Source organism: Podarcis vaucheri, assembly GCF_965113315.1.
Source record: "Podarcis vaucheri genome assembly, chromosome: 7".
NCBI classification, from domain to species: domain Eukaryota; kingdom Metazoa; phylum Chordata; class Lepidosauria; order Squamata; family Lacertidae; genus Podarcis; species Podarcis vaucheri.
Window position 1 is genome coordinate 62,317,522 of NC_138765.1, and position 13,807 is coordinate 62,331,328.

Here is a 13,807-nt window from a genome sequence, read left to right on the forward strand (position 1 = left end):
CCAAGGGAGCATTGGAATAAAAACTCAACTAAGGTCAACACTGCTGAAGATCTGGGAAAGTTTTTCCCAGCCAGCAAGCACCCCTTGAGCTAGGACTGATCTCGCTCCCCTCCGCAAAACCCATTAGTCAAATACTAGCCACAATTTAAAGTATGTTAGTTTCCACTGGAGTTTAGCTACTTCTGACCCACTAACTTTCAAGTTAAAACATAACTTGCTCTCTCTCTCTCTCTCTCTCTCTCTCTCTCTTGTTTATTGCTTTGCTCCCTGATGATAGTTCTTACAATGGGGATGGGTGGTCCTCCAGAAGTTGAACCTAGCTACTATGTCAGTGGTCAGCAGTTGCAGTCCAACAACTGGCAAGCCACCCATGGTTTCAATTGTAAGACAGCCACAGCACTGACTTAGTTGCAAGAGGCCTAGGGCTACAAGCAGTAAAATCCTATTCTAAAAGTAGGACTTAACATGGGAATATCCCTGCTGCAAAACTTCCACTAGGTTCTTGGAAACCATCCAAGCTACACTGCTGGAATATTTCTCCAGCCATTTTAGTTCAGCCAGACTGTTTTTAGACAGCCTTAACTTAATGCAGGGAGCAACACGGCCATCTGCTGTTAGCTAGGAGCTTGCTGCGAGTTAGATCACTGGTTCAGGTGCAAAAACAAACTACAACACTGGATGTCGTGAGGTTGGTGTTAAAGGCGACACAATAGAGCCATGCAAGATCAGGCAATGTGTGGAGAAAGTGGATAGAGGAAAGCTTTTGTCTCCATCTCTTTACACTGGAATTCAGTGACCGTCAATGAAGCTGAATGGTGGAAGATTTGGGACAGACAAAAGGTTGTACCTCTAGCTGTTGACGGCTTCACATGGTGCTCTGCTGGCTGGCTCTGATGGGAGTTGGAGTCCCAACTGTCTCTGGAGGACCACACAGGGGTCCCCATCCCTCACTGAAGTAGAACTTTCAGCAGATGAGGAGACAATACACTTTAGAAGGAAGCTCCACTGGCTTCCATATAGGATCCTGGTCTCCAATTAAGCCCTGGTCATATATTTATGGAACAATGTAGAACCAGACCACAGGAAAGTACCCTACCACCACATCCTCCAGCTTGGTCTGGTGACATCTGGGCTTAAATATGCTTTGGGTCAGGGCACTCCAATAGATATGGATGCAGCAAGGGAGCCAGTGTGGTGTACTGGTTAAGAGCGGTGGACTTGTAATCTGGTGAACCGGGTTCGCATCTCCGCTCCTCCACATGCAGCTGCTGGGTGACCTTGGGCTAGTCACACTTCTCTGAAGTCTCAGCCTCACTCACCTCACAGAGTGTTTGTTATGGGGGAGGAAGGGAAAGGAGAATGTTAGCCACTTTGAGACTCCTTAGGGTAGTGATAAAGCGGGATATCAAATCCAAACTCTTTTATATCTGAACTATGGGGCACAACAAACATATAGCCCATGTTTGGCACTCTTTTAGAGCAAGCACCATTCACCCTGAAATAATGCCAGCAAGCCTCCATAGAGAAATAACAAGTTTAATAGTACTTAAAAAAAAGCCTATCTATTTAAACATAAGGAACCAAGGATATTCAGATCCAAGAATGAAAAAAGGTTGTTTATGGAGTCCATCAACATCACTTAACGGTTGCTTTTCCGCAAAGGACTGTCAACTGGTTCTAAGGAAGGGGGGAAAGAAAAAAAAGCATGGGCAATTGATGGAGCTCTCCAAGCATCCCTCTGAACCACCAAAACTCCAGATTCTATGCAAGGAATGCCTTACACAGAAGTATTTCTGAGAACTACTTGCATGGATTTTTCAGACCTGAGAATGAACAGTGCAGATTGGCACAGCTGACAACGATGTTATGACGAACCCTGCCAGCCCCCCTGCGGGGACAGAGCCATTTCCAAGGTTTATTTGTTCTGCACACTTACCACAAGGCTGTGAATATGCTGGACGGTGTCCTCATTCAATAATTCCACATTGATGTTCTGGAGGTCATCGCCAGCTGAGCAGAGAGTCTGAACAAGAGCAGAGAGTTGTTGTTTGTACCATTACACATGTTATTGCTTCATGTCACATAGAGAAAGTGGGCAGAGAAAAGTTTCTCTCCCTCTTTCCTAACGCTAGAACTCATGGAAGAGTTGGAAGAGTCAGGGCGTAGGATTTATTCATGCAGTGCAGAGTTGAACTATGGAACACTCTCCCACAGGAAGAAGCGATGGCCACCAAACTGGATGGTTATAAAAGTTGATTAGACAAATTTGTGGCAGAGAGGGCTACTGGTGGCTACCTAGCCATGGTGGCTATGCTCTGCCTCCACAGCTGGAAGCAGCAATGAAAGGGGTTTGGGAAACGTCCTTAATTTTTGGATGTGTGTCTCAACCTGGACGCATTTATATTTGCAAATCAAAGATTCACAGCCCTCCACGGCTGATACAGTACCTTTCCATCAGACAAAGGGATGTTGACAAAGGGAACGGAGCTTTCGTGGGGCATCGACATACTCCGGAGCGTCACCGTCTGCGTTCTCTCTGAGGCAGATGCACTTTTGGAGAGACCCCTTTGTGGAAATCTAGGCACCAGAAAGGGGTGGGGAAGGGGGGTGGAGGAGAGGGAAGGCGGTTCAGAAAAGGGCAAAACAACTGATCGAGGAGATGACGCAAGACCCCTAAAAGGAGAGGATCCAGACATTTGGCGATGTTTGATGAGATTAGTTTTAAGGAAAAGGTAAGACGAGCCATGACAGAGATGCATGGAATTGCACACGGTGCATAGAAAGTGGACAGAGATAAGTTTTTTTCTCTCTCTCATAATGCATTATAATTTAGCAATATCCAATGAAACTGAATGTTGGGATATTTGGGACAGAGGAAAGGAAGTACCAGCTCAAACCTCTTCCCACACTGAGCTTTTCAGGTAGACTGGAAGGGAACAAAGGCTTGATTATCTAGTTCTTCCCAAGGTGAGGGAAAGGGGGCATAGCTAGACCTGGCAGGACAGCTTACTTGATTGTATTAACCCCTTCATGCATTTATTGGACTTAAGTAGGTTGGCTGTTTGAGTCTTGGTTATCCCACAATATTTATATCCTTAAAAACAGCATGGCTTGCCTTTTAGAGCCCAACGAGATGCACTTGGAAGCAGACACCGGCCGCTCCCGCATCGAGGTCGATCGCTCAATTGTTCTTCCGTTTGGAGTGGCGTATGCAGACCTGATGGGACACAGGGGGCATTTACAGGATTTTAAGGTTGCAGCAGCAGTTCCTCCTATGCCTGTTCCTATGAGAATTCTCTATAAGGAGAGGTCAAATGGCAGGCAGAATGGTCACAAGGAGCGGAGCTGTTGCAGCTGCGGAGACTTCCCCATGTAGTCCGTAGATCACTTCATGCTTCTCTTAGGTAGTTCATAACATTATAAAAAGATCAAAAGTACAAAGTAATGCCACATTTTAAAGCAAAAACGGAATGATTAGGGGGCAAAATTCTCTTAAACATCAAGATAAACCCAATTAAAAGATATAATAACCAGTGCTTTTTCTGGGAATATGCATACCTCTAAACATTTTGTGAATCTTTGTACTTTTGTTCATTTACTGTATTTATTTTTCCCAATTTGAACAATAAAATGGTGATTATCTTGAATCAAAATGAGAGTACCCCTAAACATTTTTTTAGAAAAAAAGCACTGACCATAACTACTAGCAAATAAGAATAGCACATAATAACTAACTGATAATAATAATAGCAGATATTGTCATTATTATTTATTTGCTTATTTATTACCTGCTCCTCACCCTAATAATAACTAATAGCATATAATAGCTACCAGCAGATTCAAAACACGGAAATGCAGCAGAGTCAAGAAGCCCTACCCACCTAACATGCAGGCAGATAGAGATGCCTGGAGAACCACATTCAGTTCCCAAGGCCTGAGGTTTCTCAGCCATGAGCTATGTGACTGAGGACATGGACAGGTGTTTTTTTCCAAAGCTTCCTAGTACAACCATGAGGGCTAGCAACCTGCTTTCTCTAAGACTATTCTCATAAGCAGCTTCATGAAGCCTCTTTTTAAAACAGAAGGCATTGGCCATCAACAGCCATCACTTACAAGGAGCAGAAGCAGCTTCCAGCCAGTTAAAAGCTCCAGTGAGTTCATGTTTGCAGCCTCCCCCATCGATATATGTAGAACTTGGTCTTTGGCTGGACAACACCATAGTTTACTGTGTGTTAGATACAGCATAGGCCAGGGGTCAGCAGACTTTTTCAGCAGGGGGCCGGTACACTGTCCCTCAGACCTTGTGGGGGGGCCAGACTATATTTTGAAGGGGGGAAATGAATGAATTCCTATGCCTCGCAAATAACCCAGAGATGCATTTTAGATAAAAGGAGACATTCTACACATGTAAAAACACGCTGATTCCCAGACCGTCCGTGGGCCGGATTGAGAAGGCAATTGGGCCGGCTCCAGCTCCTGGGCCTTAGTTTGCCTACCCATGGCAGAGCTGCTCCTTTGAAAGCCAACGCACTTCGCTGCCTCACAAGAAGAACCAAAAACAATGAAGCAAGAATATAGGGTTACTCTTACCTGGACGGAGTCCCTTGCTTGCCCTTTACGGCAGAAGCCAAGGAAGCCAGAGAATTTGTTTTAAATGCCTGCAAGGGTGTTGAGCAGCAAAAGAGGGCATTAGGGCCACAAAGGTAGTCCATGGAAAAACCAAAGTTGTTTAGCATTCCTAAAAGTCACCCGATTCTCCACTGTTTGGAACAGCAATCTAATTTTGCAGATTTATAGGCAATGAGATGTTGAATAATGTGGGACTTGTATGTCTGTTTCCCCCCGCCAGCGAATAACCCTGTGTGTCACACAAAGCATTTCCCAGCTCACATGCACTACCTCACACACACAATGCTGCATAAGATCAGCATATACACCTTTTGTGCCCTGGTGCTAGTGTCAGAATTGAGGGGGACAAGGGATTTCAGGTAGAGCCTGCCCCCCCCAGCACCTGTCAGGATCTGATCTTGCCATGCACACAAAATTCTCACACTGACTTCTGTTGATGCTGACTTTGCACAGAGAACCTTGGGGGAATGGGTCCTTTGCCAATCTTGGGGGCCACTGAACATTCAACCTCACCAGGATCACAGAGACAAAGAACTCTCCAGGCCACACTGCTAAAGAGGGTAGCTTTGAATCAGCAAAAAAGTGTAGCATCTCTTACATATAGGACCTGCAACAAAACAGTGAGAGTGCTCTCGTGCAGGTTTCTAGACTGCTGAGCCTTTTCCCAGGATATTCCGTTCCATTCCCAACCTCAATTTTGTTCCCAGGACACTCAGCATTGCACGTGCGTTCAGCGTACTCAGTTCTCGCTGAGCTATCTTCAGGTCATCCCTACCCTCTTAAGGTTTCCCCATCTAAGTTGTTGTGTGGTGGTTTTTTTGGTACATCCACAAACCTCCAGGTTCCTCAGAGCCACCTAACGTCTCCCTCTTGTGCATGGATAGTACTGTTTTGGCTACAGAAGGATCCGCACTTAAGAGAATGAATTTGCTATGAGCACATATGGGATACTATTCCCCACTTACCTTTCGAGACAGTTTCCTGGCCGGGGCTCCACTCCCTTCTTCCTCTCCCTTGTATTCCACAATTGTCGTGACCTTAACTAGAAGGGGCAGTTTGGTCAAGGGTTATTATAGGCATGTTATGCATGCATCTTACATCAGTCTCTCCAAAGCTATGGTAGGATACTTTGGCTTGGATCAAACTGTTAGGATTTTACGTAAGCCAATGCTGGCTAGTGTGATTAGTATAAATCACATGAGATGTCTGAGAAGAGTGTGGGAACGGAAGACTGTCTTATCTCTTCCATCTGAGAGTGTTATTGGACTATACTTTCGTTTTTGCTGTATGCTTTCTGTTTCTGCCAGAGTTTGGAGAACACAGACGTGATTATGGATTCTCTGTACAGTGGTACCCCGCAAGACGAACGCCTCGCGAGATGAAAAACTCACAAAATGAAAGGTTTTTTCGTTTTCGAGTTGCCTCGCAAGACGAATTTCCCTATGGGCTTGCTTCGCAAAACGAAGCTTGCCCCGGGGACAGCGGGTCTTCTCTTTTGAAGCAAGGGGCGGCGGGGAGAAGCGATCTTCTCCCCGCAGCCCCAGGTCCAGGGACAGCGGGAAGCGCTTCCCGCTGCCCCCGGACCTCTTTTGAAGCAAGGCGCTGCAGGGAGATCGCCCCTTGCTTCAAAAGAGGTCCGGGGGCAGCGGGAAGCTCTTCGTGCTGCCCCTGGACCTCTTTTGAAGCAAGGCGCTGCGGGAGAAGCGATCTCCCCGCAGCGCCTTGCTTCAAAAGAGGTCCGGGGGCAGCGGGAAGCTCTTCGCGCTGCCTCCGGACCTCTTTTGAAGCAAGGGGCGGTGGGGAGAAGCGATCTCCCCGCAGCCCCTTGCTTCAAAAGAGGTCCGGGAGGCAGCGGGAAGCGCGGCGCTTCTTCCCCGCTGCCCCCGGACCTCTTTTGAAGCAAGGCACTGCGGGGAGATCGCTTCTCCCGGTGCTCCGAAGCCGGGCGGGGGGCAGGGGACACCTTCTGAAGGCAGGCGGGGGGCGAAGGTCTTTGCTCCCCCCTGCCTGCCTGTCCCGGAGGGCTTTTGAAGGCAGGCGGGGGGGAGCAAAGACTTTCGCCCCCCGCCCCCCTTCAGAAGAGGTCCAGGACCTCTTCTGAAGGCGGGCGGGGGGCGAAAGTCTTTGTCCCCCCTGCCTGCCTTCCCAGGGGCTTTTAAATCGCCCCGGACAGCGAAGAAGTCCTCCGCTGTCCGGGGCGATTTTAAAATGCCGCCCGCCAGCATTTTAAGATCGCCCGGACAGCAGAGAAGTCCTCCGCTGTCCCGGGGTTTTTTAAAATGCTGGGGGTGGGAAGAAAAGCCCTTGTCCCCCCCCCCCAGCCTTCAGAAGAGGTCCGGGGACAGACTGTCCCCGGACCTGGTCTGAAGGCGGTTTCCCTAGGAACGCATTAATTGATTTTCAATGCATTCCTATGGGAAACTGTGCATCGCAAGACGAAAAAACCGCAAGACGAAGAGACTTGCGGAACGAATTAATTTCGTCTTGCGAGGCACCACTGTATATATTGTGAATAAAACAATGGTTTAGATCTACAGATGTTTCTATCTTCTTGCTGTGTTATGCCAGAAGACTTGTGTGCACTTTTCATATGAGAAGTGTCGCAGAGGGGCACTCTGGAGTTAAGGGACATGCCATTCCAGAGACTTGCCTACTGGGAGACACTCGGAGGTACTGGGGGTCTGCTGTCCCCCCAGGAGTGTTTGCCAACACAAACAGCATCAGCTTTTGCACACTCATTAACTTTCCTCTTCTTCTGTCCCACGGGGAAGAAAGAACACTCCCAAGGGCCCATGGAAATAAAATGACTGCTCATAGCATAATGCCATTCCAGAAATCTATGGCGTGACCACATCTGAAATTTTATGTACCCTTCTGGTCGCCTCACCTCAAAAAGGATGTGGAGCGATCTGACTGTGAAGGGAAATAGCAGCACTGGGGTTTTTATTAGTTTAGGTAAAAGAGATAGCATGATAGAAGCTTATGAAATTATGAGTGGCATGGAGAAAGCAGATAAGGGAAAAAATTGTCTCCTTTCATCACACTAGAAGTCGTGGACATCCCATTCAGCTGAATGTTGGAAGATTTGCAGAGGAAGATAAAAGAAAGGACTTATTCATGCAGTGCATAGTTAATTTAAGGAACTCGATCCCACAGGAGGCAGAGAAGTCAAGCAACGTGAATGGCTTTAAAAGAGGATTGGACAAATTCATGGAGGAGGGGGCTATCAAGGGCTACTAGCAATGAAGGCTACTAGCCATGATGGCTACAGTCTGCTTTCATGGTAGGAGGCAGTAAATGCTTCTGAATACCAGTTATTGGAAACAACAGGAGGGAAAGTGTGCTCTTGTGTGGGGAGTCTGTTCCCACAGGCATCTTGTTTGCCACTCTGAGAAGAGGAGGCTGGAGTAGATGAAGAGTAGAGAAGAGGAGTAGAGGAGTAGAGAAGAGGAGGCTGGAGTAGAGAAGAGGAGGCTGGAGTAGAGAAGAGGAGGCTGGAGTAGAGGAGGGTGAAGTAGATCAGGCCATTGGGCCTGATCCAGCAGGCTTCTTATGACCCCCCCCCCAGAACAACTGGTAAGCCAGCTCTTCTGCATTTTGGGCCCCAGATGTCTACTCCAAAGTCCAGCCCTGACAGCATCACTGCCATCAAACATTGACCTGCTTGGCATGGAACAGCAAGTCAAACCTTGGCCAAGCACGAACATTCTCAAACCATAGTTTAGCATGTTCCCAGAGAGGAGACTGCACCCAGTTTGTTTCTCCTCTGCTACTCCACCTGAGAGCTAAGCTGTGGTTTGGGCTTAGCATATCCTCCACATCCAGGTTCCTGGATTTTATTTTGCTCCAAACAAACCTTGGCTACTACGACTGTAGTTAGATCTGATCTGAAGCCCTGATCTGGAGGATATGCTAAGCCAAACCATGGTTTGGCACAGCTGTAGAGGGACTCAGCAGCAGCAGCAGCAGCAGCAGTGATCTCCCTTGAGTGAAACTGGTCAACCCTCCCTCCAAGCAATGTTAAGCTTGGAAGGTCAGCTCACCTCGTTTGCTGTTGGTCCTCACTAGTCTGGGAGTTGGCATATCTGCAGCACAGCAATCATTCTGTGGACAGGAGGGAGAAAAAGGTAGTATTATCAGGCCAGAATCTCTGTTGTGGGTTTGGTTGCTGGATCCAAAGAGTTGGACACATGGATGAATGTCAGAAGAGGCAGGTGACTGGGGCATGTGGAAATCACCTAGGTAAAATCTTCCCTCTGGAGCAGAGTCATCATCCCATGGGAAGTTGACTTATACTGAGACAGACCAATGGTCCATTTATCTCAGTATTGTCTACACTGACTGACAGCAATTCTCCAAAATACCAGGCAGGAGATTTTCTCCAGCCCTACCGAGAGATGCCAGGAATTGAATCTGGGACCTTCTGCATGCAAAGCAGATGTTCTATCAATGATCTACTTAGAATCATAGAATTGTAGAGTTGGAAGGGATCCCGGGGGGGGGGTCATCTAATTCAACTTTCTGCAATGCAGAAATCAACACTCAGCCCCCCCATCCACGTTGAAACCATTCTGGACCTTGCTTAGCTTTGCAAATGTGCTAGCAGTTTTATTCCCCAAAGGGCCTGGGACAAATATCAGAGGCCACCCAGAGCTTGCCAGAGCTTTGACAAATGGGGCTGGCTTCTACTCCAATCTGCCTTTCCCACCCACTATTTAAAACTGCTTTCTCACCGCTTCCAGTGGTGTCCAAACTTTTTTCAATGAGGGCCAGATTTGATGAAGTGAGGGGCCGTGACCTTTTTTTAAAGGATTGAAGTTGTTGAGCTTTTGTTAGGATTTTACTCCAAAGTTCTTGAGCTTTTTTTAGGGTTGAAGTTGTTGAGGGGTTTTTTTTAGGATTGAAGTTTGTTCAGGTTTTTTAAAAAGAATTTTACCCCAGGAAATAAACTGCCGCAGGGGCCGGATTTAAACGACTGGCGGGCCAGATTAGGCCCCCAAAACAGACTTTGGAGATGCCTGGCTTACACCTACGAAGTAAGGCATTCTGGTAAGGTGACACAGATCTGGCACCTGCATTCTCCTGGGTCATATCACACAGAATTTCTTGCTCTGAGAAAGGAATCCCTTTTATTAATGGGTGGACAAAAAGAGGAGTGGGAGCAGTAGCAACATAAGGACGGTGCAATACTTTGCCCTACTGTAGGCTTTGGGGCAGTCGCCCCAATCTGCCACAACCTGAGAGCAGCATTGCTAAAGAGGCATATGGATCTGTTACTGGTTTTTTTAAAAAGCATTTCCGTGTTACTTGACCATACTTACTGCCATGGCAGTGGCGATGACTGTGGCAGCGGCAGCTTCTTCTTCCTTAAGATCTGTGGTACGGAGACAGGCAATTATACCAAGGCAGACAGTTGCCAATTAATCAAAGGGATTAGCTTCTTATCAACCACACATTCTTTATAAAATAAAGGTTGGAGCAATATATGAGCACAAAAAGAGCCTGCTGGATCAGGCCAATGGCCCATCTAGACCAGCATCCTGTTCTCACAGCGGCCAACCAGATACCCGTAAGCGGGACCTGAGCACAAGAGCACTCTTCCCTCCTGTAGTTTCCAGCAACTGGTATAAGGAAGCATTAACGCTTCTGACCATGGAAGCAGCTCATAGTTGTACTGGCTGGTAGCCATCAGTGGTCTTCTCCACAAATCTGCCTAATCTAAGTTGGTGGCAATCCTGTGGGAGGGAGTTCCACAGTTTAACAATGTGCTGCATGAAAAAGTACTAAGAAGTGGGAAGGGGGAAAGGAAGGTATTAAAACTGCACATAGTTAAGATGTGGTGTTTGTTGATGACCACCAACTAAAGTCCTTTACAAGACAAATTCATGGAGGAGAGGGGCCATCAACAAGTACAAGGCAATGGCATATTAGGGGCATTATGCCTCTGAATATAGCTGCTGGGGAGCACTATTGAGAAGAATGCAATTGCACCCGGGTCTTGCTTTTGGGCTTCTGGCTGGCCACTGTGGGAACAGGATTCTGCACTAGATGGGCCACTGGCCTGGTCCAGCATGTTCTCCTTGTGTTTTACTAGCAGGCTTGTATCTTACTTTGCTCAGGAAGTCTTAAGTAACCAAGAACAGTGTAGTTGTGAATTCAGCTGTTAAAATCTGTGTGGTTTTAAAGGCTCAGTCACGATTCAAAATGACAAGCAATCTTATCCAAACATAAATGAAAACTGGCTCCTTGATCTCAGGATCCATCATGCAAAATTTGGTTGGGCTATCTTAAGAGGTGTCCAAATGCACAACAAACAAACCAAGAAACCACTTTTCTAAATATATATTAGATGATGGGGGCCAAATGCAGCCTTCCAGGTCTCTATCCCCGGCACTCAGGACTCTCCCCAGGCCACACAGCCCTCACTGCCCTTGCTTTGCACCCTCCTTGCTTCCTGCTTGCCTGGGTGGAGAGCAGAGATGGGTGTGTGAGTGTGTGCATAAACTAGCCTACTGTGCAAAGCTAAAATTGACATTAGTGGCTACCTATTTTAGAGTGGTTTAACAGTCCATCCTTCTTCCAAGGGAACTCTGGGAATTGTAGTTAAACCACAGAGCCTAGGACTTGCCGATCAGAAGGTTGGTGGTTCGAATCCCCGCAATGGGGTGAGCTCCTGTTGCTCGGTCTCTGCTCCTGCCAACCTAGCAGTTCGAAAGCACATCAGAGTGCAAGTAGATGAATAGGTACCGCTCCGGCAGGAAGGTAAACGGTGTTTCCATGCTCTGCTCTGGTTCGCCAGAAGCGTCTTAGTCATGCTGGCCACCGGCTCCCTCGGCCAATAAAGCGAGATGAGCGCTGCAACCCCAGAGTCGGCCATGACTGTTCCTAATGGTCAGGGGTCCCTTTACCTTTACTATTTTAAAGTGGTTTAACAGTCCATCCTTCTTCCAAGTGAACTCTGGGAATTGTAGTTCTGAGAGGGAAATAGGCATCTCCTACCCACTCTGAGCAGCCTAAGCTAACCACAGTTCCCAGAGTTCTTTAGAGAAAGCCCTGACTATCTAAAGTGGTGTGATACTGCTTTAACTGTATAGTACAGATGGGGACTTAGTTGGGAGCAAGCCCCACTGAGAAAGTGGCTGAGCAAAGTCACGAGGACCTATCTGCATGATAATTCACTCAACACAATTCTAACCACGTCTACTCAGAAGTATATCTGTCTGAATTCAACAAGTCTTACTCCCAGCAGGTAAGTGGGGTTGGGATAGCAGCCTCACCAATCAAGTCCTCCCTCCTCATTTTTCTCATGACCACCGGCATGGCCAGCAGCTCCACCTGGAATGCCTTCTCAGCTGTCTGCAGAAGCGAAGCCAGCTCCTTCTTCAAATCTCGCAGGTTTTCCTTTGCTTGGAGAAAGGGAGAAGGACAGAGGAAGCTGCCTTATGCTGAATCTGTCCATTCGTCTATCTACCTCAGTATTGTCTACACTGACTGGCAGCAGCTTTCCAGGCTGTGTTCTCTCTCCCAGGTCTACCTGCAGATGCCAGAGGTTTAGACCTGGGACATTCTGCATGCAACAAAAATGCTCTAACCACTGGACAATATGGCCCTTGGCAGAAACACAGCACTGCGAGACCCTGAAATGAATAATCAAGTGAAGCAGCTAGAACTGAGGCATTTCTGTCCTTTGGGGGACAAAATTGCTAGCACATTTGCAAAGCTAAGCAAGGTCCAGAATGGTATGGATGGGGGACTGAGCGTTGAGACTCATGCATTGCAGGGGGTTGGACTAGATGACCCTTGGAGGTCCCTTTCAAGTCTACAGTTCTATGATTTTATTCTTCTAAGCCCCACTCCTTGCTTCACACTCCACTTCTCCAAGATTCATTTATTTATGCTCCACCTTTTCCTCCACGGAGCTCAAGGTGGCTTATACATGGTTCTCCCCCTTTTCACTTAATCCTCACTGAAAGGCAGTGATTGAGCAGGGCTTTGGACCCTGGTGTCTCCCAGTCCTGCTCCAGCACCCTGCCCCAGCCTTTCTTAACCTTGGGTCCCCAGATGTTGTTGGGACTACAACTCCCATCATCCCTGACCACTGGCCCTACTAGCTAGGGATGATGGGAGTTGTAGTCCAACGAAATCCGGGGACCCAAGGTTGAGAAAGGCGGCTCTTACCGCTACGCCAGGCTGGCTCACATTTGCTCACTCAGCCCACCCGTTTTGCCCGCCCCATCCCGAGGCCTCACCCTGGTGCTGGAAATCCCGCAGAAAGAGACTGATGCGCTGGTCCCTCTGCTCCTTGCTCAAGAGGCTCCGATCCGACTCCACGCCGGAGTCCGCGCTGCGCTTCTTCGCCTCGTTCAGGTGTTTCCTTAGCGCCATGTCTCGCTCCCAGCTCACAAATCGGGAAAGCCCAGAAAGGAGAAAGCATCTCTCTCTGTGTGGATTTATTGCAGTTCCCCGCCCTGGCTGTGGACACGCCCACCTAGGACCCTGGAGAAGGGGGGGGGGGCGCTGATTGCAGGTGCAAGGCACGCTCTTTCTCTGAAGAAGCCAAATCTAGCCCTGGGGATGGAGGAATCAGCTGCATGGAGCTGTTCCTTTGTGGATGCATTTAGCTCTCCCAGTTTATTGAAAGGAGGGGTGTTTTCACAACAGACTTGGCTTAAAAAAAAAGTGGGAGGCTCAATTCCTGGATTAGTTTTCCTCCATTAATGTCTACTTTTTCCTAGCTATCTCAGCAGCAGTGATAGATTTCACTTGCTGAATTTCACAGTTGTTAAAAGGCACTGGAGTGAGTAGATATTGTTGCATGTGTGAACAAATGGCTGTATTCAGTTGTACTCAAGAATAACTGTTTAGGGTCACAACCCCAGGGTAGTTTTGCCAGTGTCTAATTTTTTTTACAAGTGTTTTGTTGGCCTAATGACAGACAGAAAGGTGCTTGGAAATCTAGGTGGCCATTTTTGCTCGTTTTCTCCCTTGTATCCTAGTGGGCTGTGTTGCTTTAAAAAACAACACCTGTGGCAGATCTTAACCTCTATAAGAGCCTTGCTGCATCAGACCAACTCTCTAACTCTATATATGCTAGCTTCTTATGTTCCTAAGTGTCAGCTGTGAGAAAGAAGGCTTCTGGAAAACTCATTAAAATATAGAAAGCGCCACGACAAAACAG

The 13,807-nt window shown here is 47.6% G+C and overlaps 1 protein-coding gene across 1 annotated transcript; it reads right to left on the reverse strand.

The window, feature by feature from the left end:
* Positions 1-1,518: 1,518 nt before the first annotated feature.
* Positions 1,519-13,090, reverse strand: LOC309537847 (borealin-2-like). Its single transcript, XM_082233013.1, has 10 exons — positions 12,879-13,090; positions 11,907-12,035; positions 9,951-10,003; positions 8,673-8,733; positions 5,595-5,671; positions 4,591-4,658; positions 3,116-3,217; positions 2,448-2,577; positions 1,937-2,023; positions 1,519-1,677 (listed from the first exon to the last, which is right to left on the reverse strand). The coding sequence occupies exons 1-10, from the start codon at positions 13,012-13,014 to the stop codon at positions 1,636-1,638; spliced, it is 885 nt and encodes a 294-aa protein (XP_082089139.1). The 5' UTR covers positions 13,015-13,090; the 3' UTR covers positions 1,519-1,635.
* Positions 13,091-13,807: the final 717 nt, after the last annotated feature.